The sequence below is a fragment of the Balaenoptera borealis genome (genome assembly GCF_965194805.1).
Source record: "Balaenoptera borealis genome assembly, chromosome: 11".
In the NCBI taxonomy this organism is placed as follows: domain Eukaryota; kingdom Metazoa; phylum Chordata; class Mammalia; order Artiodactyla; family Balaenopteridae; genus Balaenoptera; species Balaenoptera borealis.
Genome location: NC_138868.1, coordinates 89036655 through 89057997, shown reverse-complemented (window position 1 = coordinate 89057997; position 21343 = coordinate 89036655). Strand labels below are relative to the sequence as shown.

At 45.6% G+C, this 21343-nt stretch overlaps 1 protein-coding gene and 1 pseudogene across 2 annotated transcripts in view; both read left to right on the top strand.

Annotated features, from left to right (window-relative positions):
* The first annotated feature begins 374 nt into the window (after window positions 1–374).
* Window positions 375–4183, top strand: LOC309606641 (serine/arginine-rich splicing factor 3 pseudogene; annotated as a pseudogene). The gene is made up of 3 exons: window positions 375–385; window positions 3067–3170; window positions 3371–4183. The product of its transcript is annotated as a serine/arginine-rich splicing factor 3 pseudogene (transcript).
* A 5116-nt stretch (window positions 4184–9299) lies between these two features.
* LOC309606640 (ankyrin repeat domain-containing protein 17-like) overlaps window positions 9300–21343 on the top strand; it is a gene marked incomplete at its 5' end in the record, with an annotated part of 51641 nt that continues 39597 nt past the window's right edge. Inside the window, 5 exon segments of the mRNA XM_082343935.1 lie at window positions 9300–9423; window positions 14894–15309; window positions 15313–15465; window positions 15469–15691; window positions 17619–17767. Coding sequence (XP_082200061.1) covers window positions 9300–9423; window positions 14894–15309; window positions 15313–15465; window positions 15469–15691; window positions 17619–17767 — 1065 coding nt within the window.

The window sequence follows — 21343 nt, the reverse complement described above, 5'->3', positions numbered from 1 at the left end:
GGCTGCCGTGCAGACAGCAGCTCATCCCCACGGCGCCCGAACACCCAGCCCCTGGACGGCGAGAGGCCTGTTGCTGCAGGTGGCCCGTGGCTGGCTGGTGAGGCCCGGCCCCAGGCGTACGTCACCTTCTCTGGGGCCACTTCTCCGGGTCTGCGGTGGGGTTCTCCTGGGAGCCCCCAGTCACCACAGGACCAACGTGGCCTGTCTGCAGCCCAAGAAGGTGGGGACACAGGACTGTCTCCCGTGCCCCCCGCATCACCCGCGAGGCCGAGCAAGCACCAGTGGTGTCTGCGGGGAAGATGAAGGGCTCGTGCACAGCCCCCATCTACTGAAGATGCTAAACGGGAGAAGCACAGTCTGCAGCCACACGCGGTATGGACCAAACGCAAGTGTCCTTGCAGGAACCGATGTCTGAATGTCAAGGCTGTACCCGGGCCACAGTGAGAAGGCCCAGACCCCACGCAAGGCACAGAGAGAGGATGGGGGAACATCTGCGAATCTGAGCTCATCGGGCATCACCCCAGAGGGAGAGGGAGAGAGCCAGAAGGAGATACGGAGGGAGAGGGAGAGAGAGGGAGGGAGAGACTTCTCTCCCTTCCCTGGGGGTTCTCTAGTGCAGCCAAGGCCAAAAACCACTGCATTTCGGGAGATGGGTCCTCGTGGAAAAGCTAAATAGTAGCTCATGGCATTATGGACACATATTAAAAAGGCCCCAAATCTTGGGGAGTCAGGGAGGGGAGCTGGCAGCTGCCTCGTAAACGAGGAGAGATTGGGCGTCAGAGGAGGTGCCTGTGCAGCCCGCCGCCGCCGCCCAGGGTCCCGCAAACTTCATCTCCCAGCTGTGGTCCAGGGCTGGAAGTCAGCAGGGAGGTCAGGCCGTCCAAGCATCAACGTTGACTTCAGGGCTGATCTAAAAGGCGCCTGGTGTTTGTTGAAGCAGAAAAAAGAGAAAGCAGTGGGCAGAGGATGGGAGGGGGAGGGAGCCCCCATCAGCCCTTCTCCCTGTCTCCCTCTCTGTGTCCCTCTCTCCCTCCCTCCCTCCCTCTACCTCCCTGCCTCTCACTCTCCCTCCATCTCTCCTCTGCCTCTCTCCCTCCCTCTCTCCCTGTCCCTCTTGCCCTGTCCTGTCCCTCTCTCCCTCCCTCCATCCCTGTCTCTCTTTCCCTGTCCCTCTCTCCCTCTCCCTCTTTCCCTCTCCCTCTATCCGTCCCCCCTCCCTCTCCCCATTTCCCTCTCCCTCTCTGCCTCCCTCTTTCCCTGTCCCTGTTTCCCTGCTCCGCTCTCCCTCTCCCTCTTTCCCTCTCCCTCTCTCCCTGTCCCCCTTTCCCTGTCCCTGTTTCCCTGTTCCGCTCTTCCTCTCCCTCTTTCCCTCTCCCTCTCTCCCTCCCTCTCTCCCTCTCGTGCTCCCTCTCCCTCTCCCTCCACCTCCTTCCCTCTCTGGAGAGGCAAGGAGGTGGAGGGAGAGGGACAGAGAGCAGGAGACAGAGAGCAGGAGACAGAGACAGAGAGACGGAGGAAGAGGCAGAGACAAGGGAGAGGGAGAGAGGGAGAGGGAGAGAGAGGGAGGAGAGAGGGAGAGAGAGAGAGGTCTCTTCCTCCCGTTCCCTCTCTCCTCCTTCTCTCCCTCTCTCCCTCTTCCCTCTCCCTCTCTCCCCCCTCCCTCTCCCCCTCTCCCTCCGTCTCTCCCTCTCCCTCCATCTCTCCCTCTCTGGGAGGGAGTGAGGGAGAGGGAGAGACGGAGAGAGAGGGAGAGACAGAGGGAGGGAGAGGGAGAGAGGAAGGGAAAGGGCGAGGGAGGGAGAGGGAAGGAGGGCGAGACGTCTCTCCCTCTCCCTCTCCCTCCACCTCCCTCTCTCCCTCTCCCTCCCTTCCTCTTCCTCTCCTAGAGGGAGGGAGGGAGAGGGAGAGACAGAGGGAGAGGAGAGGGAGGGAGCGAAGGAGAGGGGGAGTCGGAGAAGGAGGTAGGGAGAGGGAGAAGGAGAGAGGGTGCCTGCTTCCCTCTCTGTCTCCCTCCCTCCCTCTCCGTGTCCCTCTCTCCCCCCTCTCCCTCTCCCTCTGTCTCTCCCTCTCTGGGAGGGAGAGAGGGAGAAGGAGGGAAAGTGATGGAGGGAGGGAGAGGGAGAGAGGGTGAGGGAGAGAAGAAGAGAAGGAGGAGAGAGGGAGAGGGAGGGAGGAAGAGACCTCTCTCTCCCTTGCTCCCCCTTCCTTCTCCCTCTCCCTCTCTCCCTCTCCCTTGTCTCTGCCTCTCCCTCCGTCTCTCCCTCTCTGGGAGGGAGTGAAGGAGATGGAGAGACGGAGGGAGAGGGAAAGGGAGGAGAGGGAGGAAGGGAGAGGGATAGAGGGAGGGAGGGAGAGACGACTTTCCCTCCCTCCCTCTCTCCCTCTCCCTCCCTCCCTCTCTCCCTCTCCCTCCCTCCCTCTTCTCCCTCTTCTCCCTCTCTCCCTCTCCCTCCAAGAGGGAGAGGGAGAGAGGGATAAAGGGAGGGAGGGAGGGAGAGATGTCTTTCCCTCCCTCCCTCTATCCCTCTATCCCTCTCTCCCTCTCCCCCCCTTTCTCTCCCTCTCCCCCTCCCTCTCCAGAGAGGGAAGGAGGTGGAGGGAGAGGGAGAGGGAGGGAGAGGGAAAGAGGTAGAGGCACAGCGGAACAGGGAAACAAGGACAGGGAAACAGGCACGGAGAGAGGGGGAGGGAGAGAGGGAGAGAGGAGAGGGAAGAGGGAGAGGAAAGAGGGAGAGGAAAGAGGCAGAGGGAGAGAGGGAGAGGGAAGAGGGAGAGGAAGAGGGGAGAGGGAGAGAGGGAGAGGGGAGAGGGAGAGAGGGAGAGGAAAGAGAGAGAGGGAGAGGGAGGGAGAGGGAGAGAGGGAGGGAGAGAGGGAGGGAGAGAGGAAGAGACGGGGAGAGAGAGAGAGAGAGGGAGAGGGAAAGAGGTAGAGGGAGAGCGGAACAGGGAAAGAGGGACAGGGAGAGAGGGAGGCAGAGAGGGAGGAGAGGAAGCAGGGAGAAAACAGAGAAAGAACACACCATCTACATTTCTGTCAAATGACACCGGGGATCCTTACATAACCAGGAGAAAATTACAGAGCGAGGCTCTTTCTCAGCTGGAACTGGAACTGCAGACGGCGCCAAACACCGCCAGGCTGGCCACACATGTCCAGCCGCTGCCCCAGTCCCGTGCGTCCGGTCAACAGGGCTCTGAGTGTCTGCTCCAGGGAGCTGGGGTTCACCCTCTCACCCAGGAGGCCGGGCCAAGCCAGTAGGGCCCCGGGCTGGACACATAGGGGGAAGAGCATCCCCACAGGACAGCTTGTGCGAGCAGATGCAGCTGCCAGATTCTAGAGGCCTGGGATCACCCTATGGCCTGTGAAACCCAGGAGCCACGAGGGTCTTGCATCGTGATGCCTGTCCGTTGGACTGTCAAGTTTATGTAGGGAATCTTGGAAACAGTGGTAACAAGGCTGATTTGGAACGAGCTTTAGGCTATTATGGACCACTCTGAAGTGTGTGGGTTGCTAAAAACCCTCCCGGCTTCGCTCCTGTTGAACGTGAAGATCCCCGAGATGCAGCCGATGCTGTCCGAGAACTAGATGGGAGGACGCTATGTGGCTGCCGAGTAAGAGTGGACCTGTCGAATGGGGAAAAGAGAAGTCGAAATCGTGACCGCCTCCTTCTTGGGGTCGTCGCCCTCGAGATGATTACCGGAGGAGGAGTCCTTCACCTCGCCACACATGTCCGAGACGGAGAAGCTTCTCCCTCAGCCAGAGCAGGTCCCTTTCTAGATATAGGAGAAGAGAGAGATCCCTGTCCCAGGAGAGAAATCACAAGCCGTCCCGATCTTTCTCTAGGTCTCCTAGCCGATCTAGGTCAAATGAAAGGAAATAGAGGACCACTTTGCAAGAAGAGTGGTGTACAGGAAGTAACTTCATTTGACAGGAGTATGTACAGAAAATTCAAGTTCTGTTTGAGACTTCCGAAGCTTGGTGCACTTTTTAAATGTTTTAGCTGTTCACATTTGTTTGTCTCTTGGGACAGTGACACATAAAGGTGTCATTCTCTATGGTTTGAAATGGGTCCTGTGAGGCATGTAATATGAAGAATTGTTACCTTCCAATGTTCCCTTAAGCAAAATTGAATTTGCTTTGAATTTTTGGTCTTGCCTAGACGGATAATAAAACTCTGACTCCTGCCCAGCTAAAGTGTGATGTTTACTATTATGGAAACAACACTGGCAAACATTGAAAAGGCTTTCTGTAGCTGGGATATGGCATGCAGCTGTAGTTAAGCAAGCAGTCTTTAAAAGGTGCTGTGAACACAAGGCAGCAGGTAAAACTTAAAGCTGCACCCTTACCCTAGATTAGAGGTTTAAAAATTCCACTAGTCTTCACACCGGACAAGAGGTTGTCCAGTGACTTTAGAATCGAAGAAGTTTCAAGAAAGTTAGTTTACCTTTGATTTAGGGCATAAGTCCCCTGTGTGATTGCTGTACATGAATACAAAGCTCTTTGTAATATTACTTGGGAATTTGAGAGTATTCAAGACACCAATGTCCTGCCAGATTAAGAGTATATTGTAGAGCTGAACTTTGAGTTACTGTGCAGTTTTTTTTTTTCATGCTGTCATTTGTAATATGTTTTGTGACAATCCTTGGGATGAAAGTTTTGGTTCCAAAAGAAAAAAAAAAAGAATCCTCCTGCCAATGCAGGGGACGCGGGTTCGAGCCCTGGTCCGGGAAGATCCCACGTGCCGCAGATCAACTAAGCCCGTGGGCCACAACTACTGAGCCTGCGCTCTAGATCCTGGGAGCCACAACTACTGAGCCCCCATGCCACAACTACAGAACCCGGCACGTATAGAGCCCGTGCTCCGAAACGAAAGAAGGCACCGTAATGAGAGGCATGTGCCCGCAACGAAGAGGGGCCCCTGCTCGCCGCAACTAGAGAAAGCCCGCGTGCAGCAACGAAGACCCAACGCAGCCAAAAATTAATTAATTAATTAATTTTTAAAAGAAGACCGCCATTGGGATGGCTGGGGGATAGCTCCACGCTCTGCTTCCCGAGGGGGGCCTGCACCCGGGGACTCAGGAGGCGCCCTCGCTCCTGGCGATGCGTCCAGAAGCCCCAGCGCAGGAAAAGCACACATGGCATCCACTCAGGGAGGCCGGGCCCGGGGAGCACACGGGGTCTCCCTGGTACTATTCTTGCCACTTCCCTACAGGTGTGAAGTTTTCAAACTAAAGCATTCGGGGGCTTCCCTGGTGGCGCAGTGTTTGAGAATCTGCCTGCCAATGCAGGGCACACGGGTTCGAGCCCTGGTCTGGGAAGATCCCACATGCCGTGAAGCGGCTGGGCCCCTGAGCCACCATTGCTGAGCTTGCGCGTCTGGAGCCTGTGCTCCGCAACAAGAGAGGCCCGCGCACCGCGATGAAGAGTGGCCCCCGCTTGCCACAACTAGAGAAAGCCCTCGCACAGAAACGAAGACCCAACACAGCCATAAATAAATAAATAAATAAATAATGTTAGCTGTTAAAAAAAAAAATTTAGACTTCAAAATAAAGCATTCGGGGAAGAGGGCAGAAGCTGAAAAAGCCGCCCAGGCCCCAGCCCTTCAAGACCCCACGCCGGGTCAGGTGCAGGAGGACCCTGTGAGATTAAAGAAACATCACAGAGAGCAGGGGCGGGGCGGGGTCTCGAGGGACAACCTCCTTCGGGGCAGAATCTCGGTAGACAGACCGCCACCTTCCCCTAGGAAGGATCCAGAACCTTGGGACCCAAACACTCTGAGCGCCTCAGGAGAAGAAGGCCTTCCCGGGGGCAGGGCACACAGACGCCTCTCGACCACCCCGCGGGGCCCACACGCACCCAGCTCCTCGCGTGTGAATGGCAGGAAGGTCACGTCCCCGTTCAGGTTCTTGTTGAAGTCGATGCACAGGAGACTCAGCTTATTTTTTTTTATTTTTTAAAACTTAAAAAATTAATTAATTAATTTATTTATTTGTGACTGCATTGGGTCTTCGTTGCTGCACACGGGCTTTCTCCAGTTGCGGCGAGCAGGTTTCTCATTGTAGTGGCTTCTCTTGTTGCGGAGCATGGGCTCTAGGCGCACGGGCTTCAGCAGTTGTGGCAAACAGGCTCAGTAATTGTGGCTCACGGGCTCTAGAGCGCTGGGTCAATAGTTGCGGCGCACGGGCTTAGCTGCTCCGTGGCATGTGGGATCTTCCCGGACCAGGGCTCAAACCCATGTCTCCAGCATGGGCAGGCGGATTCTTAACCGCTGCGCTAACAGGGAAGTCCTCAGCTTCTTCTTGATGCTCTTGATTTTCTGAAGGAAGAAGACGGCTGTAAAATCAGGGGGCGGGAGCACGGAGGGGGGTTCAAGGAGAAGAGGCGGATGAGGCGGACGAGAGGAGGGAGATGGGAAAGAAAGGGCCTCGGGTCCTAACTGTTAGGACCCTCCTCAGGAGTTACCCCAAGGTGATAGCCTAAGCTTCAGCCATTTCAACGGAGCTAAGTTTCTGTCCCTTCAGGGTCTATCTGGTTCGCAGAAACAGGTAGAAACGGACCAGCCTGGGGGAGGGAGCGACGTGGGGCGCGGAGGAAGGTGCCGGTTCCCCGGGGCCCCTGCCGGGCCAGCAGCAGGCGGGGTGCCTCGAGGACCTGCCCAGGCTGCGCCCCCTGCCCAGCCCAGGACTCAGCGCGCCCGGCCCCGCTCCCGGGCTGAGCAGACGTGCCTGTCCGAGGACAGGAGGGGCGCTGGGGGAGCGTGCCCGCTGGCTCTGCCAGGCGCACGGGCTCGTCGGGCACGCCTGGCTCAGAAGCAGCCTGAGGGACACCGGGCCTCTGCGGGCAGCAGGCGCCGTGCCGGGCACTGGCCTCCCTGCAGCCTCACGGCCCCACCGGCCACGACTGGGCAGGAGCACAGGACGCCCTGGGAGGGTGGGGCGGCACTCAGGACCCCGCCCCGCGCCAGCAGGCCGCCTCTCCTGGGCGCCCCCCTCCACGGGCGTCCCCGTGGTCCCTCGGGCCAGTGGTTCTCAAGTGTCAAGGCGGTCTGCGCAGCCCCACTGTCCACACCCTCACCTCCCCCAGCCTCGAAGCTCCATGTGCCCGCCGCTCCGGTGGACTCCGGGGCCCACGTGCCCGGGCCCCACCCTGGATGCCGGAGTCCCACAGTCCTCTGAGTCCCGCTTTCCTCCACCGCAAGGCACAGCACCGGCCGAAGCGGGACAGCGTTTGTGTTGAGGAATAAGAACTGTCGCTGAGCCCTGGGTCGGGCCTGGTACCCGCGTTCACCGTGTCTGTCACTTTCTGACGCAAACCAGCCAGCGCAGGGCTGCACCCCAGCCCCTTCTGTACGGGGCTCCCACACTCGGGGCCACCGTCCCCCTGCCCTCATCACCCCGGAGAGGCCCGGAGCCCTGGGCTCATTCTAGCCAATCCTGAGCCTGCTCCTTCCCGGGGACCCACACCTCAGGCTCCAGTCCCCAGCCACCCCTCCCCTCATTCCTGCCGAACCCTCGTGCTCCTGGGAGGCCCTAGGTGACAAGGCGTGCCCCTGCCCAGCACCATGAGTGACAAGCTCTTTCCGCACCTGCTGGCCTCACTGTTCTCTGTCCTCCACACAAACCGACTCGGTCAGCCCTCACGACCACCTGTGAGGGGGTCCTCGGGTCACGCACGTTGCAGATGGTGAACAGGGACAATGGGGTCCAGTGACCGGCCTCCGGGGACACAGCCAGTTGGTGGCAGAGCTGGGTCTGATCCCGGCCATCAAGATGCGTGTAGCCACGGCGCCCCACGCCACGCACTGAGGTGACGCGCTCGACCATGGGTGGCTCGCAGTGCCCGCCCCCCTCCCCACCCCACGGGGCTGCCTCCCGGGAGGGGCTGGGCTGCCCATCGCCCGCCTGTCCAGGGTGCCGCAGGGACCCCATCCTGCTGGACCAGGAGTGGGAAGAGCTGGGGGCTCTGTGGGTCCACGCTAGGGGCAGAGGGGTGTCAGGCAGCTGGGAGGACCTGAAGGGACAGGCCCCCCGGGGGGGGCCCCACTGGGAACCCGCACGGCCGCAGGGCTCAGCCAAGAGAGGAGGGAGGGGGTGAAGGCGGACGCCATGCTCTTCAGCCTCCCGTCGTCCCCCAGCCTCCGTGCCCAGCAGGAGCCGCGCTGTGAATTACGGGAGAAAGAGGTCGGGTCTTGGCCCCCAGTCCTGGCACACAGCTCCTAAACCTAAAGCCACAGGCCGGGTTGCATCTTACGGCCCCCCTGCCTGCCCACCTCCTGCGAGGGGAGAGGGCCAGGGGTTGCAACGTGAATCCGTTGCCCATGGCCCCCGCTGTAATCGTGCTCATGGAACAAAATCTCGGTAAACACGGGGTTCAGAGAGCTGCGGGGTGGGTGCTTGCAGGCGGACTGGAAGCCCCGCGCCCCGCGCCCCGCCCCACGCCTCCCCACCTCCTCCTTCCACCTGGCTGTTCCTTTCAAATAGCCCGGTGCTCTAGTCCGTGGACTGGGGGCCTGTGTTCTGGGGGCCCGCGCTAGCCAACGAACGGAACTCGGGCTGGGGGCGTGGGAACTCCTGACACAGCCTGTCGGCCACAAGCGCAGAGGACGACGTGGACCTGTGGCTGGCGTGGGCCGAGCCCTGACCTGCGGGCTCTGACTCCGGGTAGATGGAGTCCGAACTGAAGAACTGCAGAAACCCGGCAGTCCCAGCGCTGCTGCTGCGGGAGCCCCACGGGCCTGGCGTCGGGACGGAAGCTCTGTGGGAGCCGGGGCTGAGGGTGGAGTAGGCTGGGAGGAGGGGGTCCTTCCTTGAGACCCTCCCACCAAAGCCACGGGGGGCGGGGGACCCGGATGAGGCGGGGGTGGGGCGCGACGCAGGGAGGGGCCCACGCCGCCCGTGCTCTGGGGAAGCCCTGTGACCCTGAGGACGGAGGGCACAGCAGGTGCAGAGGGAGCGCTGGTCCACGTGGACCTTCCCTCCTGGGGTTGAGGCGGCAGAGAGATGGGCAGAGGCCGGCACTCGGGGCTCCGGCCAGGCGCTCCCCTACCGCGAAACTTCCTCAAAAAGCAGCCGTCGCAGGACTCGGCAACCGCAGTCATGGGCACTTACCCCGGGGAAATGGAGGCTGAAGTCCACGCAGAAGCTGTACACAAACGCTCGCCTGACTGGGAAGAGCCCCAGACCGAAAGCCGCCGGGGGCCTTCCCAGGGCAACGGATGACAGGGGCAGTCGTGTCAACGTCAGGATCCTGCTGGGACGCGGACTTGACTTTCACAATAGATGACATTGGGGAAAAGTGGGCAATGGCGGTTCGCTTTCTAGGGAGCTGGCCAACTCCTTTCCAGAGGGGCTGCACCGTCTTCCGCTCCCTCCAGCGACGACGCCCCTGTTCTGTGCTGCCTCGCCAGCACTGGGCACCGGCTCCAGGTTCTGCTGGGAGCAGAGCTTAGGTTTTCTAGTTCTAGGAGAAGCTCCAGAGTGACTCGCTAAGGCCATTAGCGAGTAATTATTTCCCAATGAGTGGCTATTTCCAGTTAAAACCAAAAGCCACCTAATTATTGCTTTTCCCATAAAATTAAATATGAAATCTACATTATGTAATTGTACACTTAGTTCCCCCTTTGTGTATTCTAATTTCTTCCTGAGAAACCTAAGATGCCATCTGGCAGACTGCCCACAGTGGCTACGATTTGGGCAGCAGCAAAGGTCAACTTTAAACATTTTGCATCTAAAGTGGCTTTGGAGACCTTTGGATAGAAAGTACAGTCTGAGCCATTTTACAAAATGTGCGACCATTTTACAAAACAGCTTGACAGTTCCTGCAAGTATTAAACATAGAGTTACCCTATGACCCAGCAGTTCCACTACTAAATATATACCTAAGAGAAATAGAAACTTATGTCTGCACAAAAGCTTGTACGTGAATGTTCATAGAAGCATATTTCTAAAAACAAAAGGTGGAAAAAATTCAAATGTCAATCTGACAAATGAATAAACAAAATGTGGAATATCCGTACGATAGAATAGCATTCAGCTATAAAAAGGAATGAAATATTGATCCATGTTACAACATGGATGAACCATGAAAGCATTCTGTAAAGAAAAGCAGCCACTCTCAAAAGATCACATATTGTATGGTCCCATTTATATGAAATGCCCATAATACCAAATCTGTAGAGACAGAAAGGAGATTAGTGGTTGCCTATATTCCTATATTATATATCATGTACAATTATTAAGTAGATGCAGTGACCATGTTTCAGTTTGCTTGGGACAATTCTAGTCTATATTTGTTTTCCTGGGGTAATTTCAAAAATGTGTTGATTTAGATTATACATATGGCTATCTAAGGTGAATGGTGGCAGTAGTATAAGTCTGAGGGTACGTTGGTTCATACATGGTTTTTCCCAATATTTTTAGGTTGTGTACCACAGGATAATAGGAGCTGAATGTAAAGTATACTAACACACTTGAATACCCCAAGTCAAAGAGTAAATAATATATTTAATGTGATTTTCATTCACCTGAATTTCTTTGTCTTGGCTTAGTTTGCCTAAATGTTCTTTCTTGAAAGTGCTGTAACAGGGTTCTCTTTTCTTTTAAAAGTTAAGACATATTTCTTTATTTGTAGTGTTCTGATTAGAGTTGCTTAAGTTTTGAGTGGAATGTCCCCAGTCCTATTTTTTCCCTAAGTCCTATTATTTTTAATGTGCTATTTTGCAGAATGTGAGGTTCGTCGGGATGCCTTTATTGTGTTATAGCACAATTGTCTATGCCGTAAACATTGCATAAACCTTGATTTCCATAGTGTAAACGGTATTTACTATATGACTATAGGAATATAAGACTTCAGTGGTATTGGCATAATAACTGCTTTTCCACCTTCTACCACAAGAACCCTTCTTACTGTGGGTAGGATATAGTAGCAACACAAGAGCTAACAACTATTTCAGAGCTGCTCAGTTTAGAGTGTTTGGTGGGGAGTTGGAGGCTAAAAGGGTGCTATTCAGAATGCATCCTGAGTTCTTGATAACCAGCAGACAAATAGAACATTTTAGTTAGAGAATGCTTACAAAGCTCTTTCTGAAAATTGAATGTATTAGTTTCTTTCAAACATTTTAAATGTAGTAAATAAAATATGCTATGTCTGTGACATTTGATGTGTGAAGTGCTATGGTAGAAATAGATCAGTAAAGACATAGATCCTACCAACCAGGAGTTACTGATCTCATTATTAAGACTCACATCCAAATTAATTAGCTAAGAAAATCTACTGAGTTGAATTGGCCATGAAGATTGTTTTAATAATGTAAACGATAATTAATTTTTAATCTTTGTAATTTAAGATATTTAAATTTCATATTTGCGTCAACTCACTGCAAAATAGTCCTATTCCTAGGAGGGAAACAAAACTTTTGTGGAAACACTATGTGATGCAGACTGCATGCCTGCTACTTCTTGTCTGCCGGCAGACAACAAAATCAGTGAATTTAAAAAGTAAGATTTCACTGGGGAAACCAAGATAGGACAAAGTTTGAGGTTTTTTTTCCTGGGCATGTATTTTCATGATTGTGATTTTATGTATGTCTAGTAAAATTATTCCAGAGTAAGAGTTACTTAATGACAGCTTGCAAAGAGCAGTATAATTTCCAGGGGCCGTTTGACTCATTTTGTGAACCTTTTATCAGGTCATGCCAAAAAATACTCACCAACTTAGTTAGGGAGAGCTCTTACTGTATTTCAGTCCTTTGAAATGGTTCTTGAGGTCGGTGCTAAGCAAGGAATCTAGTTACTTGATAATAGCTACTTAAGTATAACCTTCAGGATATAGAGGATCTACTTAAATGTCTACTTACTTTATGAAGTAATTTTGAAAAATATTGATTCTTGTCCATGCTAACATTTTATGAATTAATTTTATTCATTATTCTTCACATATACCTTGACATACATGTCTTTAACACAATGTTTTGGGTCATTAGCACAGCTTGCCAAAATACCTCTTTCTTTCAGTTTAAGATTAGTGAGATAAAGTACTTTCACAGCTGTCTATAATGATTGTACCTAAAGCCACAAACACCTCTTCTTATAGCTTAAGACAGTTGGGGTTTTCATTTTTCCTCTATGTAGCTATCTATTCTTGATTGCTACAGTGAAATCATTTACTAAGTAGTTTAAAATGTGCTCTTTGAAAGGTTTCTTTATAATAACGTCCATCCAGCATTTAGAATTGAAGACTGGGAATAAATTTTTAACCTTGTTATATTTCTTTGCCTTAAAAAAATTATCATGTGAATTTTGTATATATTTATATCTTAGTCTTGCACTGTTTTGGACTAATGTGTGTTCCCCAAACAAGGAAGCATGACAAGGTGATTGCCTGTTTTCTGAAGCATTTTTTGGTGTGGGTGGAGGAGGGTAAACATTGCTTTACCCTTTATTTGGTTGTAGAGTCTATTTGGCTTCTATATATAAATTCGGATTTTTAGGACTCATTTCTATGCAAAATACAATTAATTTTAAAATTAAAAGGCATCTTTTTGTAAGTTCATTGAGATTGATAATACAAATGTTCTAAAGCCTCACCTACGAAAAGGGTTACCATTTTTTCTAGTTTCAGGATTTAAAAATTGAGTGAAAGTCACAAGCGAGCAGAAGTAGTGTCTTTATTCTTATTACATGGCATAAAAAATGTACGTCCTTTTAAATACTATCTCGACTCAAATAAAGTAAAATTAATAGATAAAGAAAAGTATTTTTTATAATAGGTAGCAGTGACCTGTTCCAGTTATTACTGAAATTTATCAAATATGGCTCATAAATACTTAGGAATTTAAGTGAGCAAGTATCTAGTGTCCTAAGGTTGCTGCTGCTCACCATTGTTTGATATGCCAAGAATATTCTTTTTTTTAGATCTTACCCAAATATTGGAAATTATTCATTCAGCAATTATTTCATTGAGTACCTATTGTGTTCTTAGAGCTTTGGTTACATGAGTCACTGAAATATAATAATTTTTCCTACCTTGGGACATTGTAAAGACTTTGGCATTGCTTTAAGTGAAATGGGAGCCATTGGCCAGTTTTTAACAAAAGAGTCATAAATCTTATTTACATTTTAAAAGGAATTGGAATACTTAGAAATCTGACTTTTAATTATTTGTGCTTGATTAAGTTTTAGGTTTTATATATATATTATTTATTTATATATATATAAAACCTAAAACATATATAATTTAGATAGGGTTCAATCATTTATTTGGATGACAGTCTATCCCCTCCTCTGTTGCTGTCCATTGTAGAGTATTATCTCTGAGCAGTGGAGCCAGGGAGACAGTGAAGATAGTAAAGGCAAGGCTCTGTACGTTCCTCTGAGAAGAAATACAGGAGGAAGAAGAGCTTTCTCTTCTTGGAGATGGGGAAAAGAGTACAGAAAGATATCAATTTAAGATATGTTTCATTGAGGTGTCTATAGCACATCCAGGAAGAGATATCAAACAGTTTAGATAAAATAGAACTGAAGCTCAGCAGAGAAGTCTATTTGGGAGAGATAAGTATTTGAAAATTATCAGTGGAAACTGATATTTTAAATTATCAGTTAAAACGTGTTTATGGATGACGTTACCTTGTTAACTTACCTAACTTAAACATAACTTAAACAGACAAAAAGACTCAAGATGAAACGAAGGGGACATATTAGTATTTAAATGAGTTAGTCCAGGAAGAGAAGCTCAGAAGGGCGTGGTTATAAAATACTTGAGATGGTGGGCACATTTATTTGTGAATTGGTCGGGAAGGAAATGATCCAGAAGGGAACGGATAGACTGAACGAAAGAGGAAAGGTTTAGGATCCTAGAATGCAGTTAAATAAGATTTAATAGATAATAACAAAATGATAGAATTATAGAGGCTAGATATTAAAACGTAAAACTTCAGAGTTCGAAAAAGGTGTAAATGTTCAATGTATAACCATGAGAATAGGTTATCATTGATTAGGTGATGTTTAAGATCCTTTCCACCTTCAGAAATTTAGGATTCTTAGAATGGAGCATTCATTTTTTTGTTGTTGTTAAATATAAAAGAAATATTGATACTAGAAATCTTTCTTTTTAATTGACTTTTTTACCAACAAGAATACTAAGTATTTCCACCAGTTCTTTTCAATTACCACTATCAATCTAGAGCCTTGGAACGTTTTTCAGTTGGTATAGCAAGCAAATGATTGCTATACCGATAGCCAGATATGTTTATTCACCTGGCTGTCAGAAGATACAGTGGATGTCATAGTTCAGCATCTTTTCTTCCAGGGAAACTGAATCCCAGTTCTCTACTGGCCAAGTAGCTTTGTGAATATGTGAATTTCTATCTTAACTTTTATCAGTCTTGAAGATGGTAGGCCCCAACAAAGACATATTTTAGTTGGGTTTTAATTTCCTGGTACTTCTCAGTGGTTTGAGTACTCTTTGTGTGTATGTGTGTGTGTTTAAAAGGCACAGACTATTAAATGTAGAAAAACCTTGACTTAGAGGTTTAAGTTTTCCCTACATCTTAATAATTTAGCATTATTTTTCTGTTCTTATGATAAGTTTTTACATCTTTATGACCAGATGAGGTATCTATCTACACATAGCCTTAGATTTTACTTTAATTGTACCACTTAGATATCACAAACCTGCATCCCTCTATTGTCTAATTTTAACCATGTGATATTTTTAAAATTCTGAAATTAATTTCCCAAAGATTACTCTATGCACATAAAATACATACATTTTATATTTATGATAAAGAAGGTGGATTTGTTTTTAACTCCTTAACAGCGCATTTTCACCTTCTGTGGACATAATAACTTGGTGCATAACTGTTGGCACTAAACCTCCCAACAGTAACTCTGTAATGAGGATGCCATTCATGTGCACTTCTGAGGGGGTTTCTTTTTCACACAGCTGCTTCCAAACAAAAGTCCAGCAGCCATTTGCCAGCAAACAGCCAGGATGTACAGGGTTACATCACCAATCAGTCTCCAGAGAGCATTGTAGAAGAGGCTCAGGGCAAGTTAACAGAACTGGAACAGAGAATAAAAGAAGCCATAGAAAAGAATGCACAGCTGCAGTCCTTGGAACTGGCTCATGCTGACCAACTTGCCAAGGAGAAGATCGAGGAGCTGAGCAAAACAAGGGAGGAGCAAATTCAGAAGAAACAAAAGATTTTGGAGGAACTACAGAAAGTAGAACGAGAATTACAACTGAAAACTCAGCAGCAGCTAAAAAAGCAGTATCTAGAGGTTAAAGCTCAAAGAATTCAACTTCAGCAGCAGTAGCAACAGTCTTGCCAACATCTGGGACTGCTAACTCCTGTTGGGGTTGGAGAACAGCTTTCCGGGGGAGACTATGCACGGTTACAGCAAGTGGATCCCATTCTGCTTAAAGATGAACCCCAGCAAACTGCTGCTCAGATGGGTTTTGCACCAGTCTAGCCTCTGGCCATGCCTCAAGCTTTGCCTCTGGCGGCAGGTCCCTTGCCTCCAGGGTCCGTCGCAAATCTTACAGAACTGCAAGGAGTGATAGTTGGACAGCCAGTACTGGGCCAAGCACAGTTGGCAGGGCTGGGGCAAGGAATTCTGACAGAAACACAACAAGGGTTAATGGTAGCCAGCCCTGCTCAGACCCTCAATGACACGCTGGATGACATCATGGCAGGTGGGTTATATTGTTATGAGCAGGTATCAAATATGATTTGCTTAAGGCGAATAAGAGTGTGCCAGAATTTTTTGCCATTACCCAACTTGAGAACTATTTCTGGACTCTTGAACCATGTATATCTTTAGAAATATTAGTTCAATCTCAGACGTTCTCAGATGGATACAGGTCAAATGAAAGATTAACTCATTCAATGCAAGAGGCTGAAACTTTCTGACTTAGGTGGGTAGGCTGGGAATCTAGGTTTTTCAGTAGTCAGGTTGATGTTTGATTTTTTTGTTTGTTTTTGTGTTTTCCCTTTAAGTTCAGAATACTGATAGAATTTTGGCTTTTTTGCTTCTGTGTTCACACCAGTAAACCGGGAAATTGATAGAAGTTGAAGTGCAAAACTAGTAGAATATATCAGAAAGCTTATCTGTGAACAGAAATACTTTATATTGTAATGGATCAGACTTCAAACCTGATGGATATTTAAAAGAAACAAAAAACGTAAATACTTTTACAACAATAATAAAGTTCCAAACCAAATAAGGTTTGATTATACTGTAAGTCAGTGATTTATCCCCTGTGAATGTTAATGTGTAGTTTCTTTCTAATTGTATTATGATGCCCTTTTCTATTGATCTGGATCCCTAAGGATTCAAATAGTGTGTTTTGTTTTGTTTTGTTTTGTTTCCTCCTTTGTTCCTCCTTTGGCTTTTAAGTGGACTTAAAAATGTATAATTATAGAATGAGTGTTGCTATAATGTATAGTGTATGTTTGTGCCTGAACTAAGGATTTCATGTAAAATAGATTTCTTAATTGACAATTGTGTTTATAATTGTTACGATAAGGTCTATTTCAGTTTTGTTCTTGGTAGGAGCATAACCTCTTTTGCCTGGTTTCAGATCCAGTTGTGAATCGTGATTGTTTTCTGTCTGATGTAGTTGATAACTACGTTGGTAACATACATCCACACTACTGTTGATCATTCAAAGATTAATGCCCAGACTCTAGTGCTATAGCATTTTGAATAAGGGGGAAAAAGGATTGATGTTCACATGTCAACTCCAGAAGTGAGTTGATGAGGGAATAAAGTACCCCTCAACTGCTACCACCTTTGGAATTCTCCCATCTCAAGTACTGACCTAATTAGCCCCTTCTTAATTTGCTTATTTTGGTGAAAATAATATCATGGCAAAATTATACTTAGAAGAACTAACAGTAATCTATATTTGAAGGCTGATTGCATGCATACATTTATTTCTACCCTAATGTTTTAATTTTGTCCTCCTAAGTCAGTGTGATTGCTAGATTGATTGGTGAGCATTTTATGCCCTTCAGAATAATTCCATATGTGAGAAACTGTTTCTGTGTGAGGATCAAATTTTTATATATATATGCTGTCATACTGAGGGCCACCCCCTGTCTGCAGTTAATAAAAGAATAGGAAGTATTTTAAATATTCAATAACGAATGTCCCCAAACAGTGATATTACTTTCATTAGTTCTAGAAAATAAGGTGTGAAATTGGCAGGTAAAAGACACATTTTCTCCTTCTGAACTTGACTATCTTAACTTTTATTCCTTTTCTGAGTAAGAAGATAAAATGGGTAACCATTTGTATATATATTTAATTTTAATTCATAAAAATATTTTTGTTTGCAGGGTTATTTTGAATTAAGGTTTTGTGATTACATACCATAAGAGGGGAATTTGTTTTTCATATGGTTGATTGTTTAGCAAATGGGTTACTCTCAATATATATTTAAATTTTGGTCTGTTGTTCAGTGTCAGAAATAACCAGGACAATGAGTTATTAGTGCTATGGCAGTCTACCTGTAGATATTTTGTTTTTAAAGATATTTAAATATTTTCTGACAACTGTTTCTTGCTGTTACCTAACAATGTTTCATCCTCATTAAGTACAGTTATTTTGTTCAACAGCAGTCAGTGGAAGAGCATCTGCAATGTCAAACACTCCTACCCACGGTATCGCTGCTTCCATTTCCCAACCTCAGACTCCAACTCCAAGTCCTATCATCTCTCCTTCAGCCATGCTTCCTATCTACCCTGCCATTGATACTGATGCACAGGCAAGCTCCAAACTCAGGAGTGATAGTTTTTAACTGGAATGATATCATCATTAGAAACATTAATCAGTTATTTAAATCATCTTAGACTGCTTTGTCTCTGGGCAAAGACCTGAGCCACAGTTATAAATTAGAATCCACATTTAAAGAAATAAAATGCCAAATACAGATTATTAGTGATAATTATTGTGAAGATCTGGTTTCTGATGGCATCAAGTAATCTTGTTTTCTTAAACTTTAGTTTCAAAAAGGATGTAAAAAGAGAGAACTTATTTAAGATTATGTATTTTCTTCTAAACTTAAATTAGAAGATGTGTTTTAAAATTCATATTGGATTCCATTTATATAGCATATATACTCAGTTGCATTTATATTGTCTTTGAAAATTCTGATCTTGCTGACTGAAATATGTAGTAAGTCTATGTGTCTGTTTCTATAACACTGTTAAGTTTTAAAAAAAAGTTTTTTCAAAGAATTAGTTTACCATGAAATGTCAGAGCAAAGTGAGGTTGGAAAAGAGAAGGTAGCTTGTGTTTTGTCCTGAAGAAATGCCAAGCAGCCTAGCTTAGAAGACTGCTGAATGAGGTAAGGGTATATGGCTTTCTTCAGGACTGAGAAATGTTTGCAGTTTATTTAGTTTTGTGTTTTGATTAATGCCTGATGGAGAGACTAGTGTGAGGGTGGTGGTGTACATTATAAAACTTGCAGTTTTATAAATGATCACTTCTTTATAAGCATCAATTTTAGGGAGGGGGGATGGAGGGAGAGAGAGAGAGAGAGAGTGTGTGTGTGTGTGTGTGTGTGTGTGTGTGCGTGTGTGTGTGTGTGTGTGTGTGTGTGTGTGTGTGTTTGTATTATTGCATCCTTAAGGGCCTATACTATTAAGCTATTGAAATAAAGCCTCCTTTTCATTAAGATGTTTCTTGGTAATACTATGAAAAAGGAATTTCATTTCTGTTCTTCCTTGCTTCCCGTATTTTATATGAGCTAACTTTTTTGAGCACCTAAAATAGTTAGGGGCTTTTTTTAAGGAATAACTTTATTCAATCTTCAGAGTACACATATAAGGTAGCTCCTCTTAAACACCCATTTTCCTGATGAAGAAACCCAGGCTAAGAGAGAGATTAAGCATTTGGCTTACAATCACTTCATTTAACTAAGAAATGGTGGGGCTGGGAGTCAAACTTAGGTTGGTTTGACTTCAAAGGCACCCTTCCAAATACCATACTATAGAGCTTCATTTTTAGTCTCATAAAAAACATTAGACATTCATTTGGTGAACCACAATGGTTTACATTTCATATTGATAGCATTATAGAATTGGATTGAACTTTTTATTGAATTTGCATTATTTTCCTCTAATCTGTTTTGCTCTGAGTCTGTTAATGTTTTAACCAGAAGTATATTTTCTAATTTTGTGGGATCAAGAATTGATCCATAAGCAAACGTAAAACTTCACCAAAATATACAGGGTTTCTTTCTTTTTTCTTTCTTTTAATGCTTTAAAATAAAACAGCCACAGGGACTTCCCTGGCGGTCCAGTGGTTAAGACTCTGCACTTTCACTGCAGTGGGGCAGGTTCGATCCCTGGTTGGGGAACTATGATCCTGCGTGCTGCAAGGTGCAGCCAAAATTAAATCAATCAATCAATCAGCTACAGAAAAGGTTCCATCAAGTATGATCATGATTTTATTGAATTTGAGATTATCATGATAATGAAATTTTACCTGACTATACCACTCAACCAACCATAAATTAATTTCTGAGAAGTTACATATAAATACTTTTAAAAAGTTAATTTGAAAAAATGATGTACATTTTAAATGTAGTAGACATACTTATGTAAAAAGATTTGACTATGGCTCCTTAAAAGTCTGCTTCTTTATCCGGTCTTTACATTGAGGCTTTTCAGTTGGGTTAGCCTAATATGAGTTGCAATACTTTTCATGGAGTTTACCATAATTGCATAGTTAGAAATTAGAAATTTCCTGTTTTGGAACACATAATACAAAATAATGATTTGGAAATAATTGTTCACCATTTTTTCTTTAACCTTCAGTGTTAGTTTTTTTAACTTACTAGTTTTTATGACACCAAGAAGGTACTTAAAGTGATAAATACAAAGATTCTTTTATGCTTCATCCACCTGAAGTTTTTTCTAGATTCTCAATACAAATTCCATGAGATTTTACGTAATGGATATTTTGGTTTATGTGTGACAATACTGTGCCATTACAGACAGGTGATATGATGAAAAAGTTCATACTAAGATTCTTCCTCTATTTTGAAAGATTAAAAATCCTCTAATAATTGGATCTTTCATTTGTTTATTTAACAAAACTTAACATGTACATTCTTAACTCTTTACAGATACTTACTTCTTTAACTTAATCTCTGTAACAATCGCATGAAGTAGGTACTGTTACTATTACCATTTTACAGGTAAGGAAAGAGGCCTTGCCTAACAGCCAATTTTTAGTGGAGCCAGCTTTCAAACAAACGGAAAAAAGACTCTGGGTCTAAAATCGAGAAAATGGGTCTGCCTAGATAGCAAAGGGTCATGTGTGTTTAATCTTTACATCTGTTTAGCATATTTCCTTGGCCATACGGCATATTTACCGCAAATCTTAACTTAAGGAAAGACAAAAGAAGTGTGATTTTTTAATGCCTCAGTGTGTAAGTCTCTTTTTTAAAATGCTAATGATTCTTGAAAAATGGTCCTTTAGTTGATCATTATAGTAGGGAACTAACATTTTAAACAAGGATTAGCTGGAATCATATGTGTAATTTCTGGCCCTTAAAGAATGCTGACGATAAGAGTTTGCATTCTTTATAACATTCCTCAAATCTTATGTTCTATAACTAGAAATCACCCTTGGTTTGTGTGCCACAGGCTCTCCCCCTCTCATGTAATGGTTTTATTGAATTAAGTTTGTCTGGATACTATCAAAACTTTTAAGATTAATACTACACACTGTGCTGTTACCAAAATTTATTTTAGGAAACATCAATAAATGATAGTTTGAAGTAATTATTTGGGACTGTTTTACTATACATTCTGATAACATAGCTCTAATCTCTATTTTTATTTTGCTTGAGTGGTGTAATACAACTTATACCTGGGTACTCTAGATATGGAAATTAGGAATCACATATAGATTTTTAAGAACTGTGGTTTTATATGAAACAATAAATCTGGTTGAAGGTTAGAGTTGAATCCCCTGAATTAATTAAATATTTTCTGTATTTTATAGTGTGAACTTTTTATTAACTCTACTAGCCACTAAAAGTGAGAAAGAATTAGTTGTTCTGTTCATAGGTTCTAAAACCTGTGTTCTGGCATGAACTGAACTTGTGTTCTAGTTCTGAACTGCTTGACATTTTATTCTCATATTTCTAAAGGCTCTCCTTGCATTTGGAGTAACTTATTCTAGCACATCTCAAGAATGAGAAAAATAAATACCTCCTCATGTAATTTTGCTTTTTTTTTCCTGTTTTTAATAATTAACATGTATCCATTATCTTTTTTTTTTTTAAAGATAGTAGTCATCTTTTCTTTTTTAAATTTATTTATTTATT